The sequence below is a fragment of the Pocillopora damicornis genome, chromosome 9 (genome assembly GCF_964200805.1).
Source record: "Pocillopora damicornis chromosome 9, jaPocDami1.2, whole genome shotgun sequence".
Lineage (NCBI taxonomy): Eukaryota > Metazoa > Cnidaria > Anthozoa > Scleractinia > Pocilloporidae > Pocillopora > Pocillopora damicornis.
Genome location: NC_142678.1, coordinates 128,724 through 142,723, shown reverse-complemented (window position 1 = coordinate 142,723; position 14,000 = coordinate 128,724). Strand labels below are relative to the sequence as shown.

Below are 14,000 nucleotides of genomic sequence, written 5' to 3'. Positions count from 1 at the left end.
TTCTTTTAAAAATTGCTGAGCAGCACAGGCAATAATAAAATTACTTAAAATTTACTTTGTGTTTGCGCCGAATTTCGTTTTCCCTTGGATCATCCCCTTTGCTTGCGTTTGTGCTTACGCTTGTGCTTGCGTCGCTAGTAAAACCAGGCTTAAATGACCCTAGTCAGCCTCCGCCATTTTCGATGCCATCGAAATTATTGATATTACACGGTGAAGCAAAATCTTACTGCTTTACTGTCAGTTGTGTTCCTGAAAGTATGTTTAATTATCTCTGGTAGTTTCACAGTGATTTCCTTCATTTCGACATGCTCCGAATAAAATATAATAGCCAAACTCTCACATGGAAACAAAAGCAAAGGTGTGCCTGACTAGGGTCCTTTACAAAAAAAACGGGAACAAAAGAATCAGTTTGAGGTGGCAAAAATGGTCACAGTTACAAAAGTGCCAGTTTGTTACAAAAGTGCCCTATACTGTTACAAAAGTGCCCTACTGTTACAAAAGTGCCCTATCGAATGTTACAAAAGTGCCCCAATTAGGTTACAAAAGTGCCTTGGGTTACAAAAGTTCCCTACCTTGGTTACAAAAGTTCCCTATCAGGTTACAAAAGTTCCCTTTTTTGGTTACAAAAGTGCCCATTCCTATGGCTCTCTCTCTCTCTCTCTCTCTCTCTCTCTCTCTCTCTCTCTCTCTCTCTCTCTCTCTCTCTCTCTCTCTCTCTCTCTCTCTCTCTCTCTCTCTCTCTCTCTCTCTCTCTCTCTCTCTCTCTCTCTCTCTCTCTCTCTCTCTCTCTCTCTCTCTCTCTCTCTCTCTCTCTCTCTCTCTCTCTCTCCATCAATAATGTGTGTGAAGGTTGGGGTAGAGTTGATTTACGAAAGCACCGGGTGGTACAATTGGCGCCATACATCTTATCATCAGAACACATAAGAGAGAAATTTAGTCGATTCGATCTATGGAAACGATCAGATTGATCGCGCGAAAGCGAGGCGTTACCCAGAGGCCCTCTTTGTTCCAGTCTCTCTTACATCCACAGCCGCCATATTTCTTCTTCAACGTTTTCCTTATCGCACTTTGTCCGACATGGATTTTCAAAACCGCGCAGGAGGAAAAACGGGCTCGGGTGGTGTAGCTTCGTGGTCAGAATCGAATAGAGACCGTCGAGAACGTCTACGACAGCTTGCTTTAGAAACAATCGATCTCAACAAGGTAAATATATTTCATAGTTTACGTCGTTGGTTCACAATGTGTGCACGAGCTTGTTTTAACTCGCGTGCATGGCCCACGATAGGACTTGCACGCGTACATTAGCAAAAATCTATGAGCATATGGTATGAAGAGCTCTCGACTTTACGGTTTTCGGCTTCATTATTGGTATACACATACATGTTCAACGTATTTTCAACTTTACTATTTCCACGTTATTTTGAAAGTTTACCACAAGGTAACAATATAACGATGTCATTTTTGTTGAGGTTTTCATTTATACAGTTACTGATGGTATTTTCAAGATTATTTTATTTTAAGGAGTGATGTTGAACTTATATCCTTTTTGATTTTCAGGATCCCTATTTTATGAAAAATCATCTTGGTTCTTACGAATGCAAATTATGTCTTACTCTTCACAACAATGAGGTAAGGTGTTTAGCTTCGAAGTAACTTATGTTACCTTGTTCACTTATCGATGATACTTTAATCAAGGGAAAGCTATGGAAATTTTTTCTTTGGAGTAAATTTTACAAATAATTTCACATCTGTCTTATTTGGATGTTTTAAATGGCCAGATATAATTATAATAATTAAGATCAAATGCAAATTCCACCTCCAAATATTTAGAGTTCACAAAATTAATTCTGTATCTTAGTAAATAAAATAAAGTGACTACACAAGTTCTGGTGCTACAGTTTGTCTTGCTTGCATTTATCTGCTGAAAAGTGATTCAGCTGAAAAATAGCAAACTGTACCAAATGGAAAAGTAATCTATCCATCATCACTACACTCTGAGTAACCCAGATTTATGCATTGATTGTTATTTTTTATTTTTTTAAAGGGAAGCTATCTTGCCCATACCCAAGGAAAAAAAACATCAGTCAAATCTGTAAGGAGTCATGTTAATCATAATAACTAGAAATCACATTATCCTAATACTGGAAGACATTACATAGTGAAACTGAAACAATTATTGGTGCATATGAGCAATAACTAGTGTAGGTCCATGTAGGATGCAGGAAGAATGAAAGTCTGCCTTGCGGATTGAATAAATAGCTGACATACTGTACATGTAGAAATACATCCAGATTAACAATTCTTAGAATAACATTTATGACTTAACTCCATAGGGCTCGTCGAGCTGCTAAAGAAGCAAAGGAGGCCCCAGCTCAACCAGCACCTGTGAGTACCTAATGTTGTGACACTTAATAAGAGTCAGCATGTAATTTTCTCATAACTGAGTCGTCCATGATCAATCCTTTAACTCCCAAGATCTGATTGTTGACTCTCCTCTCTAGCTGATGCACATTCCATTGTAAATTGGTTACAAGAATTTGATTTTAGATCAAGATAACAACTTCTACCTGATAAGTTTGAAATCCTCAATACCTGTTAGCAGGATAATGTATAGATATAGTCACTACCAGGAGTATAAGGGTTAAAATACTACATCTCAGGCAGTTTTATTATATTTGGTTTTAGGTATCAGTTACTTTTACCTTAGATAAATTTGATGTGGATTTTGACCATCTATTTTATCCTGATGTGCTTTATGTTTCAATTGTTTTATGCAAACATGCAAGCTGCCATATGTAAACTGTAATTCATCCTAAAACTTCATATTTTAGACTAAATCTGTGCTCCCAAGGGTGATTTCCTTGTTTATCTAGGCCCTTATAGTTATTTAGGACATCCATTGCTCTCCTTTTTTTTTGGTAATTGTTCGTCAAACTAGGAAAGGGATGCTTGGGTGCAAAGAAAAGTTGTTGTTTCAAGAAAAAAAGGCATTTTGTTTAAAGTTTGTAAATTACCTTTTTATTTTTTTTACAGGAAAAACCAAGAGTATCTGTTAAAAAGTTTGTTAAAATTGGTTGTCCTGGCTACAAAGGTATTAGAATATGTTTATGTTAAAGTTTTAAAAATTTGGCTGGGTTTATTATTTTTTTTAAAAACAAGTTGTAATTTTGGTTAGGAGCTCTAGCAATGTCTTGTGGATGAAGGAAAATTCAAATTAAACAAATTCAAAATCTTTTTATATTTTGCTAACACCTTGCTGTATTGTTCTTTTCCTTTCCTGTAATAAGTTACAAAGCAGAGAGATCCCGATACTGGACAGCATAGTTTACTCTTTCAGGTAATATGTGTGTATCTTTGTGGACATACTTTCATTGCCGTTGTAAACAATGAAAGGTTTATTTAATATCTGATGCATCAAGGAAACCACCAAGAATGCCACTAAGTCAGTGTACAAATTGAAAATAAAATAAAATACTAGCACAGAGAGATTTGATCAGACAATTTTTTTATTAATTGTTTCATTCTACACAATTTTTCCTTGAGCATTTTCACACTGGTTTATACCACTCTGTGGTGTATTTTCAGACAAAAATAATGCATTATAAGCATGTGAGGGCCTGTAAAATGAAAAACTGTATGGGAATGTGGGGGGGGGGGGAGGGGGTGGTGAGATGGGAAGTGAACTCACAAACCCACAGCCCTTTTAAGGGTTATGGCCTTTGGTGCACTGATGTTATATGACAATATCAATCAAATATTTATATCAAAACTTGTTTACATTGGTTAAATTTGACTGAAAAAACTCCAAAATATCTCGAGGTGTTTAAAATCTCACTTCATAAGTTTGCTCAAAAGCTTCCAAACAGTCATAGACAGCTCCAGATTGATGGTAACCATCCAATATCACATAATACTAAACACCTTCAACAGGCAGTCTACAAGAAACATACAAGATAACTTCCTGTGTGTAATAAATTTTGATATGCACATTTTCTCAAATTTTGACACTATATGTGAACCAGGCTTAAGACCCGAACCTTTCTTTGCCTGGCTGAGCCAGATTCTATTTTTTTCCATTGGTACATCACTTTTTGACTTGCAGTTGCTTTAAGTAATTTCTTTGTAACTACATGATCTTTGTGTAAAAATTTTCCTTCTGCTTGCTGTTGAAAACAAACCTGTTTCCTGCCTCCAAATGCTGAATGCAATTTAAGTGATCACAATTTCTTTTTTTTTATTTTAACTGAGTGAACTTGAAAATGTATTCAGCAGTGAATTCCTTAAGTGTTATTTATTGGTGGAATCCCAGGAATATTCCCTTCATTACTGATGCATTCAACCACTATGTTTAAATAAGATAATGGAATTAAATCAATCAACCAATGAATTTTAAGAAGACTTCTAGTAACTTGTAGTCATGAATGTTTTCCAGGTGGATTACCCAGAGATAGCAGAAGGCATCACTCCAAGACACCGTTTCATGTCAGCCTATGAACAGAGAATTGAACCTCCTGACAAGGCGTGGCAGTATCTCCTGTTTGCAGCAGAGCCGTATGAAACCATAGCATTCAAGGTGATTACTTGTTTTAGCCTTTTGATGATCTCTCTGTTTAACTTTACATCATGTAAACTAAGGTCCACCCTCACCCACAAAATTATGCTTCATGATTGGTCAATCATCAGTTAAATTCTTTTTGGACAATGGGTCAAATAGAGATTTTGAATTGTTTTATGGATATTAATTTTTTTTCATCACAGATTCCAAGTCGGGAAATCGACAAAGATGAAGGGAGACTTTGGACTGAATGGAATAAAGACACAAAACAGGTCAGAACATATTCAGCATGTAATTATTATGGGAGGAGATATCATATTAAGGTTAAATTACATGTATCTATGAACTGTAATACACTGTAACACCGATACTGTAGTTCATAAAAGTGTGCAATCTAAGAATTAGGAGACATTGATCAAATGGTAGTAGCAAGGAAAGGAAAACGCATAGCTAGAGGGCAGGTTATACCACCTGGGGGCATAGTTGGGACTCATCTTAAGATACATGTGACCCTTACTTATGTTAAGAAATACTGATGATTTGCCATTATGAAAAGATCTGGTATTCCTCAAAATACCAGCATTGGAAACAACTCTCTTCCCCCCCCCTCCTCCTCTCTTTCCCCCCCCCCCCCCTTACAGAAAATCCTGCTTACACCCCTCAGACTCTTATCAATACTGGACTTCACCGCCTTAAGTTTGAAACTCAATTTACTGTAAAGATAATTAAGTTAGGTTAGATTAGTGGAAGTTTAGCTCTTCCACATGGCTGATGGCAAATGAGGGTGAAAAGTAAATCTAAGAAAGCTAAGTAACTTGTGTTGTCTGGTTCATGAGACCCATCTTCCATTCATTGGGGTTTGTTTCCATTTTAAGTTAACAACAAGTTTGGTCCTGCAAAAAAAAATATTATCAATGAACTTTATTGTACATTAAACCTAGGAATTTTGTAGCCAAGGGGTTTTCATTTTAGGGTTTCCTGTATGGTTTAACATTAAAGTTAACTCTCTGTTCTCGTTTCTTACAGTTTTTCCTTCAGTTTCATTTCCGGTTGACTCCCATTCAAATTCAACAGCAACAGCAGAAGAGAAGTGTCAATCAGCCAGGTGTGCCACCAGGTTTAGCCCCACCTCCTCCGAGGAACATTCCATCTGCCAATCCACTCAACCCATTTGCTCAGCGCTGATAAGCTATGTTGTTTACGTTAACTTTGTAGGACCATGCTTTCTTTTTGACACTTTGAGTTTGACTAAAGAGTAAAATTGATTTAGGAGACTCTTAAATACTATCATCTATGTAATAAAGTGGAATTTACAACTTGGGAAGGTTGTGTCTCTTTGGTTTCAACAGAAAATATCGGTGTGCCTAAAACTTCAGTAACGATGGCAAGGTAAAGTTGCTCAAGTTGCAGCTAAATAAGGAAATTGGGAAAAGGATGCCATAACCTCAATCCTAGAGATACGGTATATCAGAGACGCAGTTACATCACACTTTGTGTCCATTTAACAAACTTTTAGGCTAAATTTGTCTTTTTGTCATTGGGAATTCATATAAATTTTTTTTGTCCTTATCCAAAGTCCCATTTAATTTGAGGTTTCCTTCTGTTTAAGAAGATGCTCTGAATGGCTCAAAATATAGTCAAAGGCTCCTTTAAACAAAAATGTCCATGAAACAAACTTTTGAAATGAAAACACAAAGATAGCCTTGTGGCATTTCCTTAATAGTTCAAACTTGCTGAAAACAGCAATAAAACATATGCGTATACTACGGTATACGTAACGGTATTCGACTACGATGAAAGGTTAAGGGAGGAGAGAGAGACTGAACATGTCAAGCTAGTGGATAAGGGAGGAGAGGGAGACTGGGCATGTCAAGCTGGTGGATAAGGGATGGGACGAAAAATGGGCTTGTCCTACCAGTGGTTGGAAGACTGGGCTTGTTAATCAGTTTCCAGTCATTTGTAACAGCGATACCGCCCTAACAAATGGGTAGAGAGGGAAATTAGAAATGGAATAAGTGTCAAAACAAGACCTCTCTTTATTTTACGTACATAGTCATACGGTTGATTTACGATTTATTACCGGCTCCTAAAGCGCAATTTACACACGCCGCATACTATCTATGGGTCAAACTTGATTAACCACAGGTTTAAGAAGTGGTCTATCAGGTTACAGAGGTCCCAAATAGAGAAGCAAACTTTAATGACATCGCGAGCTAAGAAATACAAAAACGATACGCTGACAAAACCCCGCCTAGGAACACAGCCTTACTTTCGAAGAAACGAAAAGTTCGAGACGAGCGCTGAGAAGAAGACATTATTCTGTCAGTTTTATTCTGTCAGTTTAATTCTAGCTTGTTCCAGATTCTCGGCGAGTTGAAACGGGTGATAGAAGAGGGCACGCGAAAAACCGTGGGAATGGGAGTCAAGCCAACAAAAACCACTTGCCTGGCAAGCGCAACCGTTATTTGTCACTCACACTTCTTTTATTAACCTTCTTCGTCTGTTTTAAAAGTACATATTATGCTTAAGCTCATTATGTGCCAGTCAATCTTGGCTTGACCTTTCTCGCCCCCCGTGCCCAATGGTGGTGAATTTGAAACTTGCCTGGCAGGGGTAGGGAATTTGAACCAAAAGTGTCAAGTAATTCCAGCGGAATTCAAGTAGTATATCTTTAAATATGGAGATATGGAGGTGATAAAGGTGAATAGTTCAAAACTATGGTTCTGAGGAAAAGATCTCCACAATCCAGGTTTCCCCCAGGGGATTCGCCCAGGTACGAGATTACGACATCTTCCTAATTTGACTACCTTTATCTGAAAATAAGTTTTTCAAAGGAACTCGGATGCTTTCGGAGATTAAATAATTTTTTTCTTTTGGAAACCTTAGGTAAAATGTTGAATTCAGTCTAGCCAAATAAAAGAAAAAGTTTATTTTTCGGCCTTCGAAGGTGGGAAGTAACCGTAAGTTTTCCTGTAACCAGTTCGCTACAGCTTATAAAATTTTCAATATTTCCTTGAAAAGCGCCGGCGGAATGAATAAGTATAACGCCAATTTTGGAATATCTGTTAATTTAGTAATTTCTTTTTTTAGACAGAAACGTGGCGTCACCTTACCATTGTCGTCAGTAACTGGGTAATTTCATTCTCACCTCACTAATACAACCGTCCCATAAGGCTCCACAGCATCAAGAAGCTCCGACACATCAATCCCAGCATCCTCTTCAGCTGCTTCGCCACTCGTAACCACAATAGTAGGGTCAGCAAGACCCATTGCTCTCATGACATGGTCATGTACGTCACACTGTTTCTTCCAATCAACCTGCTGTATCTCAATCTCTACGAGGGCAACAACTGGCCTGTGGAAGAGTATTAACGTAAACTTGCAGTGGGCACAAATGTCATCATAATTTAGTATGAGCGTAAAATCCTGTTTTCAACAACATGTCTTATACAACTATGTATCACGTTTTGCTTTTCCTTATATGCCTAAACATGAGAAGTTAAGCCAAACAGCTGGAAAAAAAAACTACACAAAGACCCCAACAATGTTGTTAAATAACCGCTGATCCCACATAGCCAGTAAAGATGAGAAAATTCCCACTTTAAGCTACCTGCTCCATTTAAAGGACAATATATGTACCTGTGATCTGAGGTTTTCAACTCAGCCCGGCCGTAGTATAAAACTTTTCCCGCAGAGAAATTAATTCCTCCCCCTTCATGTGCTTTATCGCCTTTCTTGTCTAAAAGGGAAAAAAAAGGCAATTAGGAAAACAATTAATTACGGTAAGACAGTATAGATCTCTCTATTCCAGTAGTATGTCAACAAAGCGAAAAAATGAGATCTACACTTGTTACAGAATCAAAAAAATATCTAGGGGGAATAATGATCAATTGGTGACTTAAAGACTATCCAGTGTGTGTACTTCATGAATTTTTATGGAAATTTAAACTCGTTCAAGGAGTTTACGGCCCAAAATAATTCTGACACTATCATGATAGACTCTCCTTTACAGTGGTGACCATCAATAAAAAGTTGTCACAGGGTAAAAAGATTTAATACCCCAGCAAGAAAGGACACAATCCGAATTATAAGCGCTGAAAATTTTGAGTCAGAGCGAATCATTTATTGAAGAAATGACCGGTCAAGTATTTTTGTCTAGGAGCTAAAGCACATGGCTTTGTATTCAGCTGCTAGCTGTCAAAAGAGAGTGTGACTTGTCGTCTCCATTATTTTTCACCTTCATTTTCATCCTGATGCTTAATTTCGCCTTTCTCGTCTCCTTTGTCTGCCTCAGCCTCATCGTTGCTATTATCATCTTCCCCGTCCCCCCCTCCCATCAGGAGTGATTCATACCCCTGTTCCAATTGATTCTGCTGCGCAGACACATGTTTACGTACTAATGTGGTTGACTTGTACCGAGGCTTTCTCCGTCTCCAAAGTACGCGGTCGGTCCAGGCAGGAATACGCATCTTCTCGCTTGTATCGTAGTCGTCAGAAAATAAGTCGTACTTGTAAGTTGGAGCAAACGCAATTTTTCCTTCATGAAAGGCGCAGAAGACCTTACAAATAAACAAAATATAATCACTGAAAGAAATGACAAGAGAATAGAGTAAAGTTGTCACAACGATTACTTGTGATGTCAGTTATTTGCACATGCGCGATAACGAACTGAACCCGAAGTGCGATTGGGCGGAAATTTCTATCGTTCCGAGGGGCAAACTGAAGTTAGACAATATGGACCTTTTCTGGAATAGATAATCAGTTAAGTTTCCGTACCATTTTAGAGTTGGCACATAGTTTACCTTGTGTTCATTCCTTTGTTTGATAAGTTGATCTTCCTTTAAAAGTTCTTCCCATTGTTTGTTTTTAATCCGTTCTTTCACTTTGTCTATTGGCAGATCAATGCGATAGTTGAAATCTCCACACCAGAATACATAGTCATGTGAGGTCAAGCTGCGACCCTAGGAGGACCATGTAACAACACAATTGTATAGAGTGCATCTTAAAATACTTCGCTAAAGATTTTGGAAAAACAGACTCTTCATTCATAGATAACGTGCAAATTAGTTCGACTTTTTGGGAATAATCAACATGACAAATGACAAAATGAACCTCTGGACCTGGAATCAAGCGATAAAATGACTTAAGGGGATAACCAAGGATACTGATAATTGTCAACAAAAATGAAAAGAAATTAACATAACATAACAAAAGGTCTCTGTTACTTGAAAATAAATAAAATAATGCTTAGTAGAAACTACAACTTTTTTTTGAAAAAGTGGTGCCTGTAAAGCAGTCATTTCAGCCACTTTTTTAGCCTTATCAAGAGATAAGCGAGTGAAAAAAAACCGCACAAAGGCTTAAGACACAAGAGAGGAAAAAAAAAGAACGAGCTGCCACTGTTCTTTGCTCGCTTCCGCCAAATCCTTTCGCACGACTACCGCTGGCTAAAAGGAAACTGATAGGACTGTTAGACATTCTTCAACAGAAGCCAGGCAACACCTTAGTAAGTGTAGCGTTTCTCTCGACACTATGGAAAATAACTGTTTTAATGTTTACACCCAAGAACCAAAAATTTAGATTATATCTGCCAATATCCCAAAAAATTGTAAAAAATTTAACTCCCAAAGCGCAGTTTTGTCTCTTCGGCGGCTTAGAAGGAAATCGAAGATGCCAATCACTCCTGAGCAAGTCGATCAGGGCGCATAAAGCAGAATACAATAGTGTGCCGGGTACATACTACATCCTATTACATGTTTTCTCACCATGGGAAAAGCTATCCTTGATGTAATATCGTGATAGTCACTGTTCCTATCGTTCACACCCGACTGACCGGCAGCCAGATGTGAGCAAATAAAACAGATGGAAGTGGCGTGAAGTAACAGACGGATGGCCACGCCTCCCTTGTTCCCAGCACTTCCCCCGAGGCCTGTTTTCACAGAATGGACAGCCACATCTCTGAAATAAACCATAGTACGTGCTCGATTCCTTTTGGCTTTCAGTTAGCGCTTTATTCATAACAAGAAAGACTGCGTTTACGTAAAAAGAAAAGGTGTCATGATGGAGGATGGAAAATATAATCTGCCCTGTCGTTATGGAATTCTTTAGAATGCGGAAACGTCAAGGGTTGTAATCGTTGTTTTTCTTCCAAGATTGTGTCTCTGGATTGGTCTTTGTGATATCAAGACGTAAGCAATATTGAAACTTAATTATGATAAAATGCTTCTCGAGGACCCACTCCCCCCCAACAAGTGAAAAGACTCTGTACGAACTTTTGCTTACGTTTCCTAAGCGTCGCGAATTCGACAAATCACCCTCTATGATATAATCATCTTGGATAGAAGATAACATAGAAGAGTTTAATCACCTGATGAATGGGACCAGATGAGGCCGAATAAACACAAACATACAAACACCAACCAGCTGCTCACATGTCACCAGAACATACGCATGATCACGTGATACGATACGGCGCAGCTCCTCGCCCCATTCCTTACGCTGATTTGAACTGAAATTGTTAAAAAAAAGTATCTTAAGTGAAAGTACAAAATAAGAGTCCTTTTATCACTTAAGACTCCAATATAACTGAGAGTATAAAGAATATAAATAGAGATGATTGTCATACAAAAAAAAATAGAAAATAGCATTATTAAAAATAGCGGAAATGACTCTACGTGGGTCATAATGCTCTATTTCTTTCCAGTCTGTGGATAAAGCCATTCTTCAATTAGCTGATGGTCGTAATCTGTTCGGTCCAGTACAACAACTCCGTTCCCTTTGTCAGGTTTTAAAATGACAATGTTTTTGTTCTTCCTTAGCTCCTTAAGAACTCTGAGTTCCTTGAGGTCGGCAGTCGTGGAAAGGTATAAAGAAACATAAGAATAAGCCAAATGAGAAAGATCCTAAGCAAGTTTTCTTGCTTGTTTGGTGTCTCTCAAGTTCTTGGCCATGGTGTGGTTGATGAGCTCAAAGCATGTGAAGACATCTGACTCATATATTTTTGGTAGACGGATGGAATGTGATAATCCAAATTTGAGAATGTTAAGTTGTTCTGATGTGAGACTGAGGGAGGACAGTCTTATTTGATGTAAAGGGAAGAGACGTATTGCGAGTGAGATTTTAAAGCTTCTTCCGGTGAGTCTTGATAAATTGAGCGGTTGCTTTAATAACGTTGTGATGTAATGTCCGTTTAAGAATATAAAAGTCAACGCTGTTCAGGACACTTTGGACATGAGTAGTTGACTGATCTCTAGCGTGGATCAATTTTCGAAGTTCCTTTGAGCGTTTGGCGATGGCACTTTTCAAAAGCTGCTTACGTATGGTGATGGTGTCGTGTCGGTTGGTGTTGGGAAGATTGAAGCTAAGAAACTTAGGAAAAACATTGAAAGATTGACAGTTGCGTAGGAAGCTTAAATCCAACTCAGCTTTGCGGGATTTGAACGAGATCATCTCAAATTTTCGCAGATCAGCTTTCCCGCTATGTCGCGAATGATGTTTCCAAAGGGTCTTGATATTAGCAGGCAAGTCAAGAATTTAAAGAAAGCGACAAAACTTTTGAGTTTGTAAAACATGTTTCGACATAAACTTCTGTCATCTTCAGTTAATTACTATACAAAGCGTTGAAAGTTGAATTATATAGAAAGTAGAACAATGCTGTTTAAGATGAATAGTGACAACAAGAAGAGAGGTAAAGCACGCAAGTGTGAGAATTAAAAAGATAGTTTTAGATTTACATGGTGTAATTATTGATTCAAAGATGGTTGTTCTCTTTGAATATGAATAGCCTCTTTTATCTTAAGCTGAAAACCGGTAGAGGCGTGATCTAAAACATGGAAGTTCTCTGCTGAACACAAAGCGCGACAGTGCGGAGAATCTTTCAAATGCCTGAAAATGTGAGAGGCCCTATCACCGACTAAGTGCTCTCTAACACGTGTGGGAAAATGCCGGCAGGTTTCACCGACGTAACAGGCATTACAGCTAGCACACACAAACTCAAAAGTTTTGTCGCTTTCTTTAAATTCTTGACTTGCCTGCTAATATCAAGACCCTTTGGAAACATCATTCGCGACATAGCGGGAAAGCTGATCTGCGAAAATTTGAGATGATCTCGTTCAAATCCCGCAAAGCTGAGTTGGATTTAAGCTTCCTACGCAACTGTCAATCTTTCAATGTTTTTCCTAAGTTTCTTAGCTTCAATCTTCCCAACACCAACCGACACGACACCATCACCATACGTAAGCAGCTTTTGAAAAGTGCCATCGCCAAACGCTCAAAGGAACTTCGAAAATTGATCCACGCTAGAGATCAGTCAACTACTCATGTCCAAAGTGTCCTGAACAGCGTTGACTTTTATATTCTTAAACGGACATTACATCACAACGTTATTAAAGCAACCGCTCAATTTATCAAGACTCACCGGAAGAAGCTTTAAAATCTCACTCGCAATACGTCTCTTCCCTTTACATCAAATAAGACTGTCCTCCCTCAGTCTCACATCAGAACAACTTAACATTCTCAAATTTGGATTATCACATTCCATCCGTCTACCAAAAATATATGAGTCAGATGTCTTCACATGCTTTGAGCTCATCAACCACACCATGGCCAAGAACTTGAGAGACACCAAACAAGCAAGAAAACTTGCTTAGGATCTTTCTCATTTGGCTTATTCTTATGTTTCTTTATACCTTTCCACGACTGCCGACCTCAAGGAACTCAGAGTTCTTAAGGAGCTAAGGAAGAACAAAAACATTGTCATTTTAAAACCTGACAAAGGGAACGGAGTTGTTGTACTGGACCGAACAGATTACGACCATCAGCTAATTGAAGAATGGCTTTATCCACAGACTGGAAAGAAATAGAGCATTATGACCCACGTAGAGTCATTTCCGCTATTTTTAATAATGCTATTTTCTATTTTTTTTTGTATGACAATCATCTCTATTTATATTCTTTATACTCTCAGTTATATTGGAGTCTTAAGTGATAAAAGGACTCTTATTTTGTACTTTCACTTAAGATACTTTTTTTTAACAATTTCAGTTCAAATCAGCGTAAGGAATGGGGCGAGGAGCTGCGCCGTATCGTATCACGTGATCATGCGTATGTTCTGGTGACATGTGAGCAGCTGGTTGGTGTTTGTATGTTTGTGTTTATTCGGCCTCATCTGGTCCCATTCATCAGGTGATTAAACTCTTCTATGTTATCTTCTATCCAAGATGATTATATCATAGAGGGTGATTTGTCGAATTCGCGACGCTTAGGAAACGTAAGCAAAAGTTCGTACAGAGTCTTTTCACTTGTTGGGGGGGAGTGGGTCCTCGAGAAGCATTTTATCATAATTAAGTTTCAATATTGCTTACGTCTTGATATCACAAAGACCAATCCAGAGACACAATCTTGGAAGAAAAACAACGATTACAACCCTTGACGTTTCCGCATTCTA

The 14,000-nt window shown here is 38.2% G+C and overlaps 1 protein-coding gene and 1 pseudogene across 2 annotated transcripts; one reads left to right on the top strand and one right to left on the bottom strand.

The window, feature by feature from the left end:
- Positions 1–1,004: 1,004 nt before the first annotated feature.
- On the top strand, positions 1,005–5,876 carry LOC149039500 (splicing factor 3A subunit 2-like; annotated as a pseudogene). Its single transcript, XR_016179603.1, has 9 exons — positions 1,005–1,203; positions 1,558–1,629; positions 2,045–2,092; positions 2,334–2,385; positions 3,034–3,091; positions 3,288–3,337; positions 4,433–4,573; positions 4,759–4,827; positions 5,582–5,876. The product of XR_016179603.1 is annotated as a splicing factor 3A subunit 2-like (transcript).
- A 1,823-nt stretch (positions 5,877–7,699) lies between these two features.
- On the bottom strand, positions 7,700–11,700 carry LOC149039499 (polyphosphatidylinositol phosphatase SYNJ1-like). The gene is made up of 6 exons (XM_089183114.1): positions 10,923–11,700; positions 10,321–10,513; positions 9,358–9,516; positions 8,793–9,114; positions 8,195–8,294; positions 7,700–7,910 (listed from the first exon to the last, which is right to left on the bottom strand). The coding sequence occupies exons 1-6, from the start codon at positions 10,961–10,963 to the stop codon at positions 7,700–7,702; spliced, it is 1,026 nt and encodes a 341-aa protein (XP_089039240.1). The 5' UTR covers positions 10,964–11,700.
- Between the last annotated feature and the right edge of the window lie 2,300 nt (positions 11,701–14,000).